Below are 21,203 nucleotides of genomic sequence, written 5' to 3'. Positions count from 1 at the left end.
TTTGGACGTTTTTGGAGCCGTTTTCTGATAGACTCCAATGAAAACGGCTCCAAAAACGGACGTGTAAAACGCCACGAAAAACGCGAGTTGCTCAAAAAACGTCTGAAAATCAGGGGCTGTTTCCCCTTGAAAACAGCTCTGTATTTTCAGACGTTTTTGGTCACTACGTGTGCACATAGCCCAATTCTAATAAATTCTGCAGAAGACGTGTGGGGCCTAAATGCTCACTACCCCTAGATAGATTCCTTAAGTGGTGTAGTTTCCCAAATGGGGTTACTTTTGGGGGGCTTCCACTGTTTCGGTCTCTCAGTGGCTTTGCAAATTCGACATGACACCCAAAAACTATTCCAACTAAATTTGTGCTCCAAAAGCCAAATAGCGCTCCTTCCCTTCTAAGCCCCGGTGTGGGTCCAAACAGCAGTTTATTACCACATGTGGGGTATTTACGTAATCAGGAGAACTTGTTTTACAAATGTTGGGGTGCTTTTTCTCCTTTATTCCTTGTAAAAATTAAAAATGTCTAAGTTCTTACAGATAAAAAGCAGATTTTTACCTTTACAGACTAATTTCAATGAATTCAGCAAAACCGCTGTGGGGTCAAAATGCTAACTTTACCCCTAGAAAAATTCCTTGAGGGGTGTAGTTTCCAAAATGGGGTCACTATTGGGGGGTTTCCACGGTTTTCATCCCTCCAGTGCATTGCAAACGCGACACGGCTCTGAAAACGATTCCAGCAAAATCAGAAATCCAAATGGTGCTCCTTCTCTTCTGAGGCCTGCTGTGGGTCCAAACAGCAGTTTATTACCACATATGGGGTATTGCTATAATCGGAAGAAATTGGTTTACATATGTTGGGGTGTTTTCTACTTTATTCCTTGTAAAAATTTAAAATTTCTAAGTTTTTTCACAAAAAAAGTAGATTTTAATCATCATATACGAATTAAAATAAATTTAGCAAAAAAACTGTGGGTTCAAAATGCTAACTATAGGCATAGATAAATTCCTTGAGGGGTATAGTTTCCAAAATGGGGACACTTTTGGGGGGTCTTTACTGTTTTGGTACCACAAGACCTATTCAAACCTGACATGGTGCCTAAAATATATTCTAAAAAAAGGAGGCCCCAAAATCTACTAGGTGCTGCTTTGCTTCGGAGGCCGGTGCTTCAGTCCATTACCACACTAGGACCACATGTGGGATATTTCTAAAAACTGCAGAATCTGGGCAATAGATATTGAGTTGCATTTCTTGGGTAAAACCTTCAGTGGTACAGAAAAAATGTATTACAAATGAATTTTCAAAGACAAAAAATGAAATTTGGAAATTTCACCTCTACTTTGCTTTAATTCGTGTGAAACGCCTAAAGGGTTAAAACACTTTCTGAATGCGGTTTTGAATACTTTGAGGGGTGCAGTTTTCAAAATGAGGTGACTTCTGGGGACTTTCTAATATATAAGGCCCTCAAAGCCACTTCAGAACTGAACTGGTCCCTGAAAAAATAGCCTTTTGAAATTTTCTTGAAAATGCGAGAAATTGCAGCTAAAGTTCTAAGCCTTGTAACGTTCTAGAAAAATAAAAGCACGTTCAAAAAACGATGCAAACATAAAGTAGACATATGGGAAATGTTAACTAGTAAATATTTTGTGTGGTATTACTATCTGTTTTACAAGCAGATACATTACAATTTAGAAAAATGCAGATTTTTGAAAATTTTCTCGAAATTTTGGTGTTTTTGACAAATATTGAATTTAACGACGAAATTTTTTCAGTATCATAAAGTACAACATGTCACGAGAAAACATTCTGGAGTTATTATCACATAAAGTGACACATGTCAGATTTGCAAAAATCGGCTGTGTCCACAAGGCCAAAACAGGCTTGGACACTAAGGGGTTAATGACAGTTAATTTTAAGTTTGTAGCTGAACCTTCTGCAACATGTAACTTCGGTCTATTTTCTTACTAATATGGTTGAACAGATGACGGGAATTTATGTACCTTATGTTAAATAAATAGTGAGTGCCTCAAATGTTTCTCCAGGTGTTTTTTTTTTTTTTAAGGTGCTGAAACAGAGATCGTTTCTGGTGGGTCTGATAAGAAAGTGATTATTTGGAAGACAAAGGACAATCAGGTATCTAGGATCTTGAATTTATTTTAATTGTAAGAAAATATGGAATAATGAACCTCCTACTGGGATTTATGAGAACATTAGCAGTCACTGAGGAGTTAATCGATTAGTTATTCGAACTACTATAACAATACTACATTACCATAATAATACTACGTAAATTACAATACTACATTACTATAAGGCCTTATTCACATGAGCGTGTTATATGTCCGTGCAAATCGCGTGATTTTCACGCGCGTCGCACGGACCTATGCAAGTGAACGGGGCCGTTCAGACTGTCCGTGAGTTTCACGCAGCGTATGTGCGCTGTGTAAAACTCACGACATGTCCTATATTTGGCCGTGTTTCGCGCAGCACCCACCCATTGAAGTCAATGGGTGCGTGCAAATCGCGCACGGCACACGGAAGAACTTCCGGGTGCCGCGCGTGATGCGCCCTACAGTAGTAAAAAGAATGAATGAAAACAAAAGCACCACGTGCTTTTCTGTTTGTAAACATAAAACCAGAGTGTCATAATGATGCGGCTGCGCGAAAATCACGCAGCCACGCACCATATGCTGATGCCACACGGACCTTTTGCGCGCGCAAAACGGACACGCCTGTGACAATAAGCCCTAATAATAGTGCTAGGTTTAAATTTACCGGAAATTTGCGAGTTTACTCCACATTCTTATTTTAAAAATCCAATTTTCCAAATGCAGTCTGGCTGCTCAGTTGGCAGCATTTGGCAGACACAATAATATCAAGATAGGGCAGCCCCCTTTAAAGGGATCCTGTCATCAACATCTTACCTGTTAAACTCACCTGACCCCTCAAGGGCCGCAGCTGTCCAGAGTTCATTCCTGTTCTCTTCTTTCCTGAAGTCATCCTCTGTCTGTAAATATCGTCGTTTAAACTCTTCCCGCCTTTTATGGTAATTATTTTTCCCTCTGGGATGCAGCTTCTTAACCCCGCCCACCGTTGCCACCTGTCTGGCCCTGACTGGCTAAGGAGCTGTCAATCAAAAAGAAGGAGGTGGAATCCACTCTGAGATGCTGGAGGAATGAAAATCTGACTCTTTTCAGATGAAGATTTGACACTCTTCTGCTCATTTGCATACGGTGTGGGACCACTGAAAAACGGAATACTAAAGCTACAGAGCTTACTTAGAACATATTTATAGCTTAGATGACAATGATTTTTCACCCACTTTCACCAGGTATTGCTGGCTTTATAGCTAAAATGCTGGTGACAGGTTCCCTTTAAGATAGTGCCACAGTGCCCTCTGTAGATAGTGCCCCCTGTAGATAATGCCACAGTGCCCCCCCTAGATAATGCAACCGTTTTTTTTTTTTTTGTTTTTTTTTCTTGTATTCACGTGGAAATAGTTTGGAAAAATGAATTCACCATAGCAAAAAAATAAACCCCTGTTCCTTATTATCGTAATAATCTTTATATGCCGCCAACAATATCTCCTATGTGTAGAAATTTTTTCCTTCCCTTTTCCCGTCCCTTGGTTGAACTTGATGGACGTGTCTTTTTTCAACCATACAAACTATGTAACTATACTGTAGCAAAGAACAATTAGGAAAGTAACAAACAAGTAAAATATATATTTTTTAAGACCAATGAACAAATAATGAGACAAAAGGAGCTTTCGATCTATGTGGGTTAGCCCTTCGCAATAGTTACTATAGTAAAGGCTGTTACCAACCAATTTATCTCTTGAACTACCCCCAGTTGAAGTCCGTTATACTCTGTATCTAATAATTTTTTTTAACAGCATTGACTGTCAGGAGCATGTTGTCTACACCCTTTATCCGTTCTTATATCACCGGTAACATTACTCTATGCTTTTCTTCTTTATAGCTTGTTCATAGTGAAGTACTGGCTGGTCACGCTGAGGCTGTATGTGCAGTCCATGCTATGTACAATACATCAAATTCTGAGCATGGTCTTCTCGTGGCCTCTGCCGCATCAGATTGCACTGTAAGAATATGGTCAAGAAACCAGTCGACAAGTAAGTATTTTGATAACTTCGCCAACTTGTGTTTAACTCTTTACTATCTAAATATATTCTATCCTTCACAACCAGAAGTAGATCTATAAGCTGAACATGTAGACTGCTATCTAATAGAAGGTGGCAGTAAAGTGTAGCCGTGTCATCATAGGTATTTAGACCATGAAAGAAGGAATAAGATGAGTAAGATCTCAAGAAAAGCTTAGGTAGAATATTATTCGGAGCATAGCCTTGGAGGGCTATCTGGGCATGTGCCCTGGGTACTGGGAGGAGATGCCAACAAGCAACTTTGCCTTTGGTATTTAGATTCAGGTCTGGGGCAGTGAACATAAACTTGGCAATGGACACACTATTTATGGTTCTAAGATAATGTAATAAAATCTTGCAAAGTTTGAAATTTTGCAATAGATCACTGTTTTACTGGATGTTTTAGTACAAGGCCTCATGGAAGAGTTGGTCCTATTTTTCACTTGGACTATGACCACACCAGTGAGGAAACCCAAGCAAAGTATTTATCAAAACACCTTTGCCAGGTAACGTAACTCTTATGTTATGCGTTGTACTGTATGTAGTGAGACCATATTAGACAGTAGATGATATTGGCCCTGACCTGTCACGAGCCATAATGGAATCTGTTCCACCAAAATGTATCTTTCTATCCGTCCGCCATAGTAAACAATAGCAGGCCTTGTCTATAAACTAGCATTTAAAAAGGGGACCTGTTGCCCCTGGCAACCAGAAAGATGGGCTACTGCTTGACTAGTTTTTAACCAGTTCCCGACAGCCGGCTGTATATATACATCCGGCAGTCAGGGTCCTTAAAACCCGCGTCCTAGAGTAATTACGGCGCAGGTTTTAGCTTGCTGCCCGAGTGAATGTCGGGTCTCCGGCTGTCAGTGACTCCTAGGGAACCTGAGGAGAGGATAGAAGCAGCTTTTGCTGCTTCTATCTTCTCTGATCTCTTCTACACAGCGCTCAATGAGCGCTGTGTATATGAATAGAGGCAGCGGCAATAAGGTGTAAAAGAAGGAAAAAAATGAAATAAAGTCCCACAAAGGTCCTTTCTGACATTTGAGGGACAGACCATAATAAAAAAATAAGAGTCAAATCAAGTGCAAAAAAAGTTAATAAAAATGACACATCAGATACCCGCCCAAAAAAAGTCAATCATTTTTGTAATGCTAGTCCAGAACCAATTACTCCAAAATAGACCTGTAATATATCAAAATTTACAGAGACAATGACTATTACAAATAAAAGGTCTATTATAGGGTAAAACGAAACTATTACAAAAAAAAAATATCTAAAACGTAAAAAAAAAATTTTTTTCTTACTATAGCTTTAAGCGTCGAAATTCCAAAATAGCAAAAAGAATGTGTATAAAATGATAAAAGAAACATGCATTGTCTATGAAAAAAAAAAAAAAAATCGCAAAAATCATGTAGCTTGCCCAGCAAATGAAAAAGTTATAGCTGTTCAACGAACGCGTGTTAAAAATGGCTAAACGGTGTCTGGTCCTGAAGGCTCAAAATAGCCCGGTCTTGAACTGGTTAAACATGAGGCCTAATATCTTAAAACTGCCCTAGAACGATCTAATTCTGCAAAAACTAATAACTGGAATGCTTTTATTTAACAAAAATTGTTCCGATCATATAAAAAAACCTTGTATAAGTGAATTCTGTTTACATGAGCTGGCGTAGTTATTTTGTAATCGTAATGATAGAACTGTAGGTAGGAAATACTTTGCGTTGATGTCTAGTTCATGGCTCTTCAATTGTGTTGCGTATTCATGAAGTATTTTAATGTGGATACAGCAATTCATTATCGGTGCTGCAGTCTCCTATAAAATATGTCACAGTATACAATTACATAAAAGGAAGGAGTGTGGAAATACATATTTTGGGTTGCATCCTTTTTGGATATCCGTCTTCTATTTACATATATATCCAGTATTTGCCCAAGCAGCGCATATTTTACCTGTAAATAACCATAGAATTCAACCCCTCAAACATGTGGATTTACTGTGGAATTGACCGCCCTCTGGTCACTCCTGACTTCCATGACTGTTTCATAAATTACCTCAGAATTTACTAAATAAAATGCACCTGGCAGTAGTAGCCGCACACACAAATGGACTGGTCTTCCTCCTGAGACATTATCACTAAATTAACTAGGTACAACTATTGTTTTTGGTATATTACCACAGCTGAGGACAGCAGAACATTTTACAGAAAATGAATGTTTGCTTTCAGGCCCAGTATAGTTTTTAGTTTTGGAAATATTCCCTGTTTGTTTTCCCGCTATATTTTATAACGAAGTATGGTATTTAAAATAACGGACACTGGGTCTCATTTCCTTAAAAATAGCTTTAGTTACAATGAGTGATGAACTAGCCTCCTACTGAATGGCCATTTCAGCCAAATCCATTGTCGGCTAGTGCGCCATAGTCATGCATTCTCCGTAGACCGTTAGCAGTAGAATGGACTGGACTGAAGCTCAGTGACTCATGTGGTGCCGCCTATTCAACGTGTTAGTCCATCACATATGCTGTTCCGGTTGTGATTTGGAAAGATCTAAGAGCCACATACCACTAAAGTTCATAGGAGACCACAAGTTCCCAACTGCCTATGGAAGCAACATCCATCCAAAAACCATACATTGGGAGCTTCAGGGATATGTTTTCCATGGTTGAACAGTGTGAACACCATTCACAATAATAAGGGTATGTTCACACGCAGTGGTTTCAGACGTAACTCAGGCCGTTTACGCCTCGAATTACACCTGAAAAAAACGTCTCCATTACGCCTCCAAATATCTGCCCATTGCTTGCAATGGGATTTACGGTGTTCTGTTCCCACAAGTCTTAATTTTACGCGTCGCTGTCAAAATACGGTGCGTAAAAAAGACGCCCGCGAAAAAGAAGTGCAGGACACTTCTTGGGACGTTTTTGGAGCCGTTTTTCATTGACTCCATTGAAAAACAGCTCCAATAACGGCCGTAAAATACGCCGCGAAAAACGCGAGTTGTTACAAAAACGTCTGAAAATCAAGAGCTGCTTTCGCTCCGTATTTTCAGGCGTTTTTGAGTTTGCGTGTGAACATACCCTAACAAGTGTCAATCTGAGTGCTGTAAAGCACACCATCATTGTAAAATGGAGTGATATTATGATTCATCATCTGAAACTCTGACAGACGAATCTGTGCTTGGCCGTGAAAAAAGGAATCTGCTTTCTTCCCAGAACCGGCTTGAAACTTCTAGTGGTCCTAGGCTAAATTCACACAAACGTGTTGGTTTTGCACACGTAAAAAACGCAGTGTTTTTCTTGCAGTTCCGTGTGGAATCCGTGTACGGTGCATTTATTTTTTTTATGCGCGTGTGTCATCCATATGTAAGGCGTTGTTTACGTCTGCATAAAAAACTGAAGGAGGGTTTTTTTTTTCCTCATTTCTTTACCAACTGGTGCGTGAGTCACAGACCGCACACGAATGACGTCCGTGTGCTGTCCGCTGTTTTGATGCACCCATTGACTTCAATGGGCAGCATGGTGCGCAAAAACTCGCAAAAATAGGACCTGCAGTAAGTTTCAGGCAGCGGAAACGCACTGCGTGAAAAACAACGAATGTCTGAATAGCCCCAATGAATTATATAGGTTCGTGTGACGGCCATTGTTTTCTCATCCGTAACACGGACATAAAATATGCTCGTGTGAATCAGGCCTTAGACTATTTTTGATTAATACTACAGCACACAATGACATTCTAGATAGTTGCACGCTGTGTGAGGAAGGCCTTTTCATATTCAAAGGGGTTGTCTGTGTTTAGAAAAAAGGATTTTTTTCCAGAAACCCTGCCACATCTGTCCATAGGCTGTGTCTAGTATTGTAGTTCGGCCTCATTCACTTGAATAGGGATGAGCTGCAACACCTGACACAACCCATGGATTGATGTGGCACTATTTCTGGGGGAAAAACAGCAGATCCTTTTTTTCTAATCCCGGACAACGCCTTTAAGCACAACCATAAAAAAGCTTAATAAAAAAATAGGTGTTGAAAAAAATCAATGGGAACCTCAATTCGGGATCTACTACACAGGCTGGTTAAGTTCTTTCACGCTAAACCAGGTAAACCATTTTTTAATAATATTTCAATATCGCCAATTCATTCCCAACTTTGATGGGGTTTAGATCAGTGCGACATTAATTTTCTAGGGTGTTGAGCAGCAGTAATAAACTCCGGTGGATAAATGCTGAGTCTATTGCCCGGAATGAGACCTTATCAGTCTTGGTGGATTCTTTAAAATATCAGTAAACTACTCTGAGATGGAACGTGAGTAATATTCATTACATTTATCTGCTTGGATGAAATTGAGAACCGGAAAGGTCACGTGTGCAAAATAGTTTCAGCACTTGAGGCCAAGTCGTTAAAAGTTATCTTGTTAATCCTATTCCCAAGCCTTTGGTAGTAATATTGTCTTTGGCTCCACTAACCTAATGGATTTCTCCTGATGCTCTTTCTTAGCGGAATGTCTTCAAACTTTGTCTTTTGGAAATGGATTTGTTCTGGATGTCTGCTTATCGGTTTTACCTGGCAGCGGAGGTGAGTAGAGTTCACCAGCTTCTTATCATCGCTAATGAAGTCAGAAAGTGACATGTCTCTAAAGTGACAATTTACAGTTTATCTTGTCAGTTAAAATAATGGAATTTACTTTCTTCTGACATTTTTTCTAGTAGTTTATAAGTTTGAAACTTAAAATGTGAATTATTTCTAATAAATACATGTTAATAATGGCACTGAATTAGGCTGGGTTCACACGTCGCGGTCAAAATGCGTTTTTTTTGCCGTGGCAAAAACCGCGACTAGTGAATCCAGCCTTAAAAAAACAAAACAAAGGCATAATCTATCTATGTAGCAATTTTAATTACCATTATCATCTGTAGCCAGCCTGACTCTCACTATAAGGCCACTTTCACACAAATGTAAAACAGGCGCATTTCTATTACAGCCACAAATCCTGGCCAGGCCCCGGGTGTGATGACCCGAACTAGCAGCATCATTGGGATCTATAATGCTGTTCCTTCGGGTCATTAGACCCGCATTCCAGCTGGGATTTGCGACTGTATGATGCTTGTGTAAAAATGGCCTTAGGCCTCATGCACCCGGCGAGTCGGCATGTGCCACTATATGGTGCTCAGTCAGGTGCCCTTTATTGGAGATATCCTTCTGTAGTAGCACTGCTTCTAGGGGAGAATATCTCCGTAATACGGCATGTGATGAAGGATGCCAAATTACTTTTTTTCGATGACTAAAAATGTTGCATTCAAATATTACTTGTCAACGAATGCGAGAAATTAGTCTCTCTTCAGTTTCATACTAATTTGTTTCTTGTTTTGTTTTTTTTTTTGCTTCTACCTTTTTTGCTTTTTGATGTCATTCTTTTAGCAATGCAGCCCTCTCAAGAGGTGTTCTTGCATTCTTTAATAAATTGACGTGATTTAACATGAATCGGGAGCAACAAAAGAATACACTTAAAAAAAGATTGAAAGCGCCAAAAAGAAAAAAAAAGCGCATTTGCCCCCCCCCAAAAAACACCTAATCTTAAAATACACATTCTGCATGCGCTGTCTACTGTAATCCTAAGAATTTCTGGACTACTCCTGCAAATATGAACGCATGAAGGACAAGCTAAGTTAGTTTCAGGTTGCCACTCCAATGTTTGATTTAATGATATTAAAAATCAATGTGCTTTGAGGGGGAAAAGCATTTTTTTTTTAAACGCGAGTTAGTAAAAATAAATTTAGAATTCACCACTCCAAACATTTATTTGTAGCTTCTGCTTTTTTATAAAAATTGTGACCTGGCAGTATAGCTGCAACCAGATTGTCCAGGCATGTTCCCAACATCCTCTTCTATAGCAACGTAAATATCCATTGAATCATAGTGGCATTGCCAAAGTCTCACGAGATGGCGTGATGCATAGAGATGTATCAGTATGGACTTATTTGGTGGCAGATTTTCGAATGATTTTTTTTTTTGCAGCAAAAATATATGAAATATAGCACCCCTCTTGTTAAATTGGTCACATTTTATGCTGGAGAAGGTGCGATGCTTTTGGTTTAGTTTTGTGGCTTACATTTTATGTCAGCCCACTAGTGGCATGCTGATCCCCCTTCTTCTTCTTTTTTTTTTTTTTCTTCTTTTTAAAAAGTTTCATTTCATACATATGGCTAAAAAAAAATGAACAGCCCATTTAACGAACATGCTCTCAAAGTGGCTCAATGTTCTCATGCCACTCAAACTTTAATTCTTTTTGGCGCAAAATGTGTTTTTGTAGCTGTGTACTATCCGTAATTGCGGACAGTATAAGACCTATGTTAACCTAGGGGCCAATGCACACAACCATGGTTTCCATAGTCTGTGTATTGCCCGGACCGCAAAAAAATAGGACATGACGGTCCGGGCTTATTGAAATCAATGTGTGCACGGTCTGTGAATTGCGGATGGTCCGCGGATGACACACTGTGGCCAGTCGGTGCCGAAATCCCGGACCGTGCACACCGCTACGGCCGTGTGCATGAGGCCTGTGGCTTGTTGAGTATAACAGTTTTGTATTTCCGGCTTTTAATGACCTGATTTTGACTTGAGAAGTTTTAATCTGCTGTGGAATATTGTTATTGGCAGAAGAGAAGAACGTTTCTGAATCCTGTGAGAAGTCCTTCACTTCTTTATCCTCTGGTGCTTTGTCAGTGGGTTTCACAGTATAAATCTTCACACTCATTTAGAATCTCGTCGTTGCATGGCATCAGTATGGGTTCATTAATACAAAGAACACTACCATAGAGCAAACACTGCAAAATTGTCTTGTGCCTTGACTACCTGCTTGTTCCACCTTCTAATATAAGTTTCTCGTTTTTTTTCTTTCTATCTATAGTCCCTATTTTAGCCTGTGGAGGAGATGACAGCCGAGTTCATTTGTTTGTAATGCAGGACGGGCAGGTAATTATTTCTTCCACAGTGGGTATTGGTTTATGTGTAGAAATTAGCATTATTTTTCACCTGCTCTGATGTACAGCCCGGCTACAACTGTAACTACATTAACTCTCCCGAGACGATCACCATACAAAATCTACATAATATTAATTCTGCGCATCCAACCCCTGGGTTAATACATTTTAATCTGTGATTTTTGCTGGAGTGTTGAGGTAAAAAAAATAATAATATTCTCAGTGAATAATAAGAAAAACTCCTCTTGGGCTCTGGAAAGTTAGTATCAAACATTTCATTAATATATAGTTACATTTTTGCACTCCGTGTCAAAATTCTAGTAGCATTTTGGCCATCTTGCCTGAGCTGCTGCTCTGAGCTTTGAAGAGTAGATTAAAGGTTGGATTTACAGAAGGCACCTTCCCGCCCACACCGATCCCCTTGCCAGAAGCCCGTTAATTTACACCACTACACAAAGTGCCATCTGCAGGATCGGTCTGTGACAGAGACATTATGATCCTGTACTGTGACAGGGAACTGAAATCTGTTATCCCTCAAAAAAACAACCTGGACACATCGCTCATATTAAGCACTGTATTTGAATGCAGAATCCACTGTTCCCTCACGGTTTCTAGGGAACATCGTGACGTCTGTAATAACGTCACATGGATTCCCTGTGCAGAGAGGGCTTGGAGGCATGCTCCTTCTAACATGTGCACCTATTGTAAAAAAAATAATTCAATAAAACTGTAGAATGTTTAAAAAATGAGGTTAAAAAACCCCAAAACATTAAAGCCAAGATAGGGTTTTTGGCACTATAGCGACGTCATAAGTTACACAATGTACACATATTTAGGAATTTCCATAAAATGTCAATGATTGATCTCAATCTCAAATGTTTAAAGCGGATCTGCCGTCATACTGTGCTGTTCTATGTAAGGACAGCATATTATGGGGAGAGGTCCGCTAATTTTTTATTCATTAAAAAATATATTGTGTTATGTGGCTACTGGAGCCTAATAAGTAATACAGCGGACTCCTAGTTATCAGTCTACGATACTTATAAGGGGAGCGCCCCAGCCCACCAGTTACTGACATGCTGCCGTGGTTACATGCAGATACACAGCAGCCGAAAAGTCACTGGGGGGTCAGGGGGACTTCTCCCCTCATGAATACAGCGGACTCATAATTGAGAACTATTTGCCACTGGGGAAACAAATGGTGAGAAATCTTATAGTGTTTATTATGTTTAAATTTAGTTTCAGAAGACACAAGTCCTCCATGGACATGAGGATTGGGTTAGAGGTGTGGAATTCGCTATCAATGGTATGTACTACTCTTGTCTATGTTAAAAATGCTCTGGGGTTGTGGCTAATATTTGCACAGTTATTCTAATTTTTATGTATCCGCAATAAATCTCACAGAGAAGCATGACGTTAGGCAAGCACTTTATTGTTTTGGCAACAAGCATAAAAATGAAAATTAAATTTGAATGTGGTTTTTAGCTTCTACTAGCCTAAAGTACTCAATGGATCACTGCACAGAGATCAGAAGAGTTGTCTCCTGCCTCCCAGAACCCCAATGTCTATATTACAAAAAGGAAGTGTCAGGGGGAAACCGGTTTGTTATGCTTCCAAACCTGTGAGATTCAGACCGCGTTCAGTACCACCAAATGACGTATGCCAGTTTATTCCTATACCGTAGCAAACGTCCAACGTTGACTGCAAGAAAAAAAACACATAGCGTGTTGTATTTGATTTTTTATTTATTTTTATTACGAAGCGTAGTCATTTGAGTTTTTCAATACTGTTGGGGCTGTGGGATCCCAGCCCGATATATATCCCTAAAGGGTGTCCATATGGAATACGTTTGCCCTTAGGCTGGATTCACACGAGCATGTTCGGTCCGTAAAAGACTGAACGTATTTCGGCTTCAAGTCCCAGACCAAACACAGCAGGGAGCCGGGCTCCTACCATCATAGTTATGTACAATGCTAGGAGTCCCTGCCTCGCTGCGGGACAACTGTCCCGTACTGTAATCATGTTTTCAGTACGGGACAGTAGTTCCATGGAGAGGCAGGGACTCCTAGCGACGTACATAACTATGATGCTAGGAGCCCGGCTCTCTGCAGTGTATTCGGTCTGGGACTTGCGGCCGAAATATGTTCCGTCCTTTACGGACCGAACATGCTCGTGTGAATTCAGCCTAATAGTGCATAATCCCAGCCATACATTGACCTCAAGACTATAATAGGTCGCACATTACATTGTGAAAATATTCTCAGGGAGGATATTTATACAATTAAATAAAGCTACACATTATTTGTGGCAAGTTTGGTGTGTTGTTTGTTTGTCATTGTGATCCTGCGATTTATTTTTAATAATTACCTGGCAGGTATCTAAAATGTGTTAAAATATTGTCTAGCTTTGGTTTATTGCTGGTGACTTGCTAACCTGTTATTTTAGTTTCTTATGCGCCGTGCTGTGAACTGTAAATTCTTCTTCTTTTTCTCGAGAAGGGCTGTACGTCTAATCCTGACTATATAAACTGATGACTCTGTGTTCTATATTCTTTCGTTCTAACCTTTTACTAATGCATAAAATTGCTTGTTGACTCATCACATTGTATTTTTTTTTTTCTTGGTTGTCTGTCCTGCTTTTCTAGCCATTTACTGCTCCGTTTGGAACATCATTTTTCAGTAATGTGCAAGCAAATTTTTGCAAGGTTTGCTCTGAACAGCAAAAACTTATCTTGGGAAAAAAATAAAAACCGCTAATGCATTGAGTTAATACAACATCATCCCTCATTGAGAGTGCCAAGCCTATATGTACTTGAATGAGGATTGGTAATATTGGCTTACTGAAATGTACTTTCCTGAGGTGCTAGTCTAGGACAGTTGCTATTCGGAACTGTTGTAACTTGTCCATACATCATTTGGCTACTTGTTTTGTTGATGGTCCAATTAAAATAATGGAAAAGGATCAGCAGAGAGTGCAAGAGTGTGCAATAAAGTCGATTTACTTGTACATTTTCTAATAGTGTTCTGGTGTACTATACTAATAGAGATTGCCAATATATTTTCTTGCTTTTAAGAGGGATTCTTTTGCTTCAGCAGGTTTATTCTTGGAGTATTATAATTCTTGTCTTTTGTAGTCCACATTTAGTATATTAGCTTCACTCCTTTTATTCTACATTCTACTGTGTAAAAAAATAAAGCAAAAAAGATTTAAAAAAAAAAATGTAAACAAATAATAAATATATATATATATATATATAATATTTTGTTCAGTGTCACAACACATTTGAAAGATACAATCTGTACACATACCGAAGGTGGACTGTTTACTGCAATTCCCTAATAGATATAAGACAGGGAAGATGCAGTGATATTAATATGAATATTCAGTTCGATCCAGAATTATTTGGACAGTGACACAATCTTCATGATTTGGGCTCTGCATGCCACCACATTGGATTTGAAATGAAACAACGGAGATGCAATTGAAGTGTAGACTTTCAGGTTTAATTCAAGGGGTTGAACAAAAATATCCTGTGAAACGCTTAGGAATTGCAACCATTTTTCTACACAGCCTCCTAATTTCAGGGGCTCAAAAGTAATTGGACAAATTAACATTACCATAAATAAAATTTATTTTTTAATACTTTGTAGAGAATCCTTTGGAGGCAATGACTGCCTGAAGTCTGGAACCCCTGGACATCACCAAACGCTGGGTTTCCTCCTTTGTGGTGCTTTGCCAGGCCATTATTGCAGCTGACTTCAGTTGTTGCTTGTTTGTGGGTCTTTCTGCCTTAAAGAGGCTCTGTCACCACATTATAAGTGCCCTATCTTCTACATAATATGATCGGTGCTGTAATGTAGATCACAGCAGTGTTTTTATTTAGAAAACCGAGTTACGACCTATTTTAGCTTTATGCTAATGAGTTTCTTAAAGCCCAACTGGGCGTGTTTTACTTTTTGACCAAGTGGGCGTTGTGGAGAGAAGTGTATGACGCTGACCAATCAGCTTCATACACTTCTCTCCATTCATTTACACAGCACATAGTAATCTTACTAGATCACTATGTACAGCCACATACACACTAACGTTACTCAAGTGTCCTGAGAGTTAATAGACATCACTTCCAGCCAGGACGTAATGTCTATTCAGAATCCTGACACTTCGCTAACGTTTGTGTGTCATTTACAGCACCGCAAGCATAATCTTGCGAGATTACGCTGTAAATGACAGCCCAGCGTGATCTCGATGTGCTGTGCTGTAAATCACACACAAACGTTTGCGAAGTGTCAGGATTCTGAATAGACATCACGTCCTGGCTGGAAGTGATGTCTATTAACTCTCAGGACACTTGAGTAACGTTAGTGTGTATGTGGCTGTACATGGTGATCTAGTAAGATTACTATGTGGTGTGTAAATGAATGGAGAGAAGCGTATGAAGCCGATTGGTCACTGATTGGTCAGCGTCATACAGTTCTCTCCACAACGCCCACTTGGTCAAAAAGTAAAACACGCCCAGTTAAGAAACTATTCGCATAAAGCTAAAATAGGTCGTAACTCCGTCAAAAATTATAGTTTTTCTAAATAAAAAACACTGCTGTAATCTACATTACAGCGCCGATCATATTATGTAGAAGATAGGCCACTTATGTGGTGACAGAGCCTCTTTAAGTTTTGTCTTAAGCAAGTAAAATGCATGCTCGATCGGGTTGAGATCTGGTGATTGAATTGCATGCAGCCATGCGATGCCGCAAAGATGAACGTACACTTTGATGTCTTCATTATTTATAAGGGCACATGAATCCGCCTCTTATGCAGCAACAGTCCAGAAGAGACCCAGCATTGCACACATCTCTGTGTAGAATATAAAGTGTTAATGATGGATTCGCCACGTTAGAGGATGTTCATCCAGCTTTTTTACCTTATTGCAAATCCACAAAGCTCACAGAGGACATAATGTGTGTTTAATAGATGAACATTGTGGCCTTCTAAAACATACCGCACACAAATTAAATTAATTTAATGGCATTTTTTCCAAATCAAGTAGAGAAAACAATTATGAAATCACAAAATGTTGAGGAAAAACTTATGGAATCACCTTGTGCAGGTATTTGTTTTAGAAATGCAAATTACAAGTCCAAAAATAAAGTTATTCTGCAAGGGAGCGCTTTCATACTTGAACCAGCTGTAGGACAAATGTAATTCAAACGTGGCCCCAACAAGAGCGTTGACGATTGAAACTATGGAAAAGATTATAGAACTCCTACAAGATGGAAATCCAACACCGTGTATGGTAAAAGATCTTAGTTGCTCCCAGTTAGCTGTGTGTAAAATTTGGTTCAAGTATAAATAAAATCGGTTATAAAAGGAAAACCATACGGGTAGACCAAAGAAGACGTCACGGCGTCCTGAGAGAAAACTCAAGCAATATGCATTGAAAATGGAAAATTCCCAACAAAGCAAATTAAAACCAAATGGAAACAAACAGGAGTCAATGTTTGTGACAGAACTGTTAGAACTTGGCTGAATGAAATAGGATTTACATGTAGAAATCCAGCACGAACACCTAAACAGAATAAAACAAGATTACAAGGGACGAGAGAAGCCATAATGTCGTTTGGATGACGAGATAAAAGTGATATTCTGGGATAAATTGGCAATCTGCATTGACCAGATGCTGGAACTTCTGTCTGGTGCTGTTCTAATAAAACCTATTAAGATGACTTACTGGAGAAAACAATCACATTTCCCCATTCCTTTATGATATAGGGGTGCATGTCAGGTAAAGGACCATGGGAGATGGCAAATACCTCAACAGTCCATGCATTCCATCAATAGAAAATAGGTTTATTGATGATAAAGTAATTTTTCAGGATAATAATGTATTTCGTCACAGAGAAAAGAGTGTTAACGTGGTTGTCCCACAAAAAAACATTAATCACCTAGCCACAGGATAGGTGATGAATGTATGATTGCTGCAAGTCGGCTATTGATCTTCCAGCGATCAGGAGAATGAGGGTCCCATGTCTCCTGTTTAAATGGAGCTGTGGTTGTGCGTGCGTGCGCACTACTGTACCATTCAATTCATTCTCTGGTATGACTGAGATAGCCGAGCACTGTCTTACTCTAAGATAAGTGATAAATGTTTTTCGTGGGACAACTCCTTTAAAGCTTTTCTTCAGGAAAGGATTATCAACTTTAATGACTTGGCCAGCAAAATGACGACCTCATAGAATTCAGACCATCCTAAAAGACCTAGGAGAAGCAAGTACTAATTGTATTTTTCAGCATTGAGAATTTTTTTTTCTGTTCTTGATTTGAAATAAAATTTGCCATGAATTAAAATGTCATTTATTTGTTGTATGTTTCACAAAGCCAGAATGTTCATATTAAACATTGTTTTATGTCACATCTGAGATTTGTGGATTTGCTCCAAAGTTAAAAACCTGGGTGAACATCCTGTAATTGTTGTGATTCCATCATTTTTTCCATTGGTTGTATAAATGTATGGTTGCTAGTTGTCAGCCTTCACATTGATGCTGTTTTTCTGTATAGGGCAGGATATGTACCTGACAAGCTGTGCTCAAGATTCTCTTATCCGGATGTGGAAAATATTTCCAAAATCTGCAATTGAAAATCTCAAAATTGACGATGAAGAAAACTACATTAAGCTCAAGGAGAACATGCTTACAGTTAAAGAGAAGGGTAAGTAACTTTTACAATAAAATTCCTGTAACTATTTTGCAGAGGCGTAACTTAAAGTGTAGCTAAATGTTCGACAAACTTCTGACATGTCAGAAGTTTGTATTGGTGGGGTCCGAGCACGGAGACCCCCACCAATCGCTAGAACGAAGCAGCTGAAGCGTTCCGGTGAGCGCTCAGCTGCTTAGTTTCTGTTCGACTTTTTACGGAAAGCCAATGTATCGAAGTACGGGCTCATAGACTTTCTATTGAGTCCATACACCGATACATTTATTTCCGGAAAAAGCTGAACAGACACGAAGCAGCTGAGTGCTCACACGAGTGCTTCAGCTGCTTCGTTCTAGCGATTGGTGGGGGTCTCCGTGCTCGGACCTCGGACCCCCACCAATACAAACTTCTGCCATGTCACTATGACATGTCAGAGGTTTGTCGAACGTTTAGCTACACTTTAAAAGCTCCTAGGCCCTGATGTAAAATCTGTAATAGGATTCAACAACTTTACCTGCATTTTAGCATTGTTTCCTTAGGTACTGGTGCCAGAGGGGACTAAGTGCAACCTCTACATATACATCCGTTCCCGAAAATTCACACAGGGATTTTGCTCCGCAGAATAATTATTACAGTTATACCATATAGCCGCATTACTGCAAACAATGATATCCCACCACGGGGATAATAAGCACAGTAAAGTCAGGTTACAGAGATAAGAAACAGTGATGTCGCCATATAGTTATAATAAATATAGTGATGTCACGATACAGATATAATAAACAGTGCTATCTCTGCACACAGGTAATGATGTGTCACGATTCTGGGGTTTCTGGACACTAGGCCGCTCTGCCGTAGCAGAGTAGCATCTGGCTAAACTATAGTCAATAACAGTCTCTAGGGCAAGAGTACCTGGACAGATGATTTGACAGACTCTCGGCGTGGCAGACACTTGGCACAGATGGCACTTGGCACAGAGGGCACGTGGCTTCGCACTGGAACAAACACAATTACGGGGTATGGGGATACAGGATACAACTAAGGAAACATTTGCAATAACGAATATGGGCAGACACAACAACGCTCAGGCAAGGGGGAGTCCTTTTTATAGTTCCTGGTATGCTGGGATAGGATGGGGGAGATTTACTGTGTGCGCCCGCTTGCCTTTTAAGGCTGGGGGCGAGCGCGTGCACACTATGCATGGCAGCAGCCGAGGACAGTCTAGTGTGCCGGTGTCTTAGAGGAGGGAGATGCCGGCACGATCTCACAGACCGTGGCCGTTGGCGGGTAAGTAATGCTGACGATCTGCAACCACGGCCATTACAGTACCTTCCCACTCTTATGTCCAGAGCATTAGAGGAATTTCCTGATGAGAGCTGGAGCATCCACATTTTCTTCAGGCTCCTTCGACCTCTCCTCTGTGTCCCTCCTTAAAGAGGCTCTGTCACCAGATTTTCAGCCCCTATCTGCTATTGCAGCAGATCGGCGCTGCAATGTAGATTACAGTAACGTTTTTATTTTTAAAAAACGAGCATTTTTGGCCAAGTTATGACCATTTTTGTAGTTATGCAAATGAGGCTTGCAAAAGTCCAAGTGGGTGTGTTTAAAAGTAAAAGTCCAAGTGGGCGTGTATTAGGTGCGTACATCGGGGCGTTTTTAATACTTTTACTAGCTGGGCGCTCTGATGAGAAGTATCATCCACTTCTCTTCACAACGCCCAGCTTCTGGCAGTGCAGACACAGCGTTCCGAATCCAGTTATAAGCCCCGCGTAGATCCAGCTTCGTGAAAATCTTGGCCCCGCAAATTCTATCGAAGAGCTCGGAGATTAGCGTCAAGGAGTACTTGTTTTTTGACCGAGATTTGGTTTAAACCTCGGTAATCAATACATAGTCAAAGTGATCCATCTTTTTGACGAAGAAGAATCCGTCTTCGGCCAGAGAAGTAGACTTCCTGATGAACCCCCTCTCAAGTTTCTCCTTGATGTATGTTGGCATGGCCTGGGATTCTGGTAAGGAGAGAGGATAGACCAGTCCACGAGGGGTGGAGTCTTCAGGGAGCAGATCTATAGTACAATCGTAGGAACAATGAGGAGGAAGGACCTGCCTCCATTTTGCTAAAGACATCCGTAAAACTGGCACATAGTGGAGGTAGTCCAGAGAGTGACTGAGGCAGAATAGGACGAACCTGTGGAAGACGGCGGTGAATACACTTGGACTCCCATTGGAGGACCTCTCCGGAACTCTAGTCGAGGACCAGGGCATGTAGGCGAAGCCAAGGCAGTCCCAGCAGAATAGGGTTGATAGCGTGTATGTCTTGCCAAAAGCGATCAGCTTTGATAATGGAGGACTCCTGTCTGTAGTCTCCGTGGCTAAGTGATAAACCAGATACGATTAGGCAGAGGTTGTCCATCTACAGAGGTGACTGCCAGCGGTTTCTCAAGAGGAACTGTGGCCAAGTGAAGTCGATCAACTAAGTCCTGGTGGATAAAATTTGCGGTTGCTCCGGAATCCAGATAATCGGGGACAGAGTGCAATCCTTCACTGGTAATAATAGACACAGCAATGGAAAGTCTGGGAGAGAATTTAGTAGTAGAAAGAGATTCACCTAGAGTTGTCACTCCAATCAAACCTAGGTGCTGGAGTTTCCTGGCTTTTGAGGGCATTGCCACAATACAGACATAGACCAGTCGAACGTCTGCGTTGCCGTTCTTGATTGTACAGTCGGAGTCTGTCCACCTGCATATGCTCCTCCGAAGGTGCAGCAGGACCGGGCAGTAGAGGCCTTTGAAATTTGGGTGCCAGTCAACAAGATTTCTTCTCACGACGGACCTCCAAAGTACTCTCTTGGATCCTCGTATCGATCTGGGTTGTCAAGTATATGGGCATCCGCGGTAGCAGGAAACTCTCGAGCTGCCAGTTCATCCTTTATATGAGAGGCCAGACCCTGCCAGAAAGTTGCCCTTGATTGAGGGTCAGCAGAGAGGCAGCGGCAGAAGATGTTCGACCCGGTTTCTCTTAACACATTACGGAATGTCTCAAGAAACAGTGGCAGATCAGAGAATTCCGGGCCCTCTCGTTCCAAGATGGGGTTCACCCATGCAAGGGCTTTGCCAGAGAGGAGAAAAATAATAAAAGCCACTTTGGCCTCATCAGAGGGGAAGAGGTAAGCACGTACCCTGAAGTGGATGGTACACTGATTGATGAAACCTCTACAAGTCTTGGGATCCCCGTCGTAATGAGGAGGTTGAGGCAACGAAATTGCAGACCCAAGGCAGGCAGGTGGTGGAGCAGCCAGAGGAGGAACAGGAGGAAGATCCAAACAAGTGATAATGGAGTTTACCGCTTGTAGTAGTTGATCCTGGCGTGCCTGGAGGTAACGCATGTCGGCTT

General features: G+C 40.6%; 1 protein-coding gene across 3 annotated transcripts in view; it reads left to right on the top strand.

The window, feature by feature from the left end:
• ELP2 (elongator acetyltransferase complex subunit 2) overlaps positions 1-21,203 on the top strand; it is an 88,632-nt gene that overhangs the window by 6,432 nt on the left and 60,997 nt on the right. For 2 of the 3 annotated variants that reach the window (XM_075828493.1, XM_075828492.1), the window contains exons 3-8: positions 2,058-2,128; positions 3,977-4,127; positions 8,644-8,721; positions 11,054-11,118; positions 12,366-12,432; positions 17,679-17,828. In XM_075828493.1, the coding sequence (XP_075684608.1) occupies positions 2,058-2,128; positions 3,977-4,127; positions 8,644-8,721; positions 11,054-11,118; positions 12,366-12,432; positions 17,679-17,828 (582 nt within the window). Of the gene's footprint in view, positions 1-2,057; positions 2,158-3,976; positions 4,128-8,643; positions 8,722-11,053; positions 11,119-12,365; positions 12,433-17,678; positions 17,829-21,203 lie in introns of those variants that run through there. The other variant, XM_075828494.1, reaches the window with a different exon arrangement.

The sequence above is a fragment of the Rhinoderma darwinii genome, chromosome 5, assembly GCF_050947455.1.
Source record: "Rhinoderma darwinii isolate aRhiDar2 chromosome 5, aRhiDar2.hap1, whole genome shotgun sequence".
NCBI classification, from domain to species: domain Eukaryota; kingdom Metazoa; phylum Chordata; class Amphibia; order Anura; family Rhinodermatidae; genus Rhinoderma; species Rhinoderma darwinii.
The sequence above is the reverse complement of the archived record's forward strand: the minus strand, read 5'-3'. Positions and strand labels throughout refer to the sequence as shown.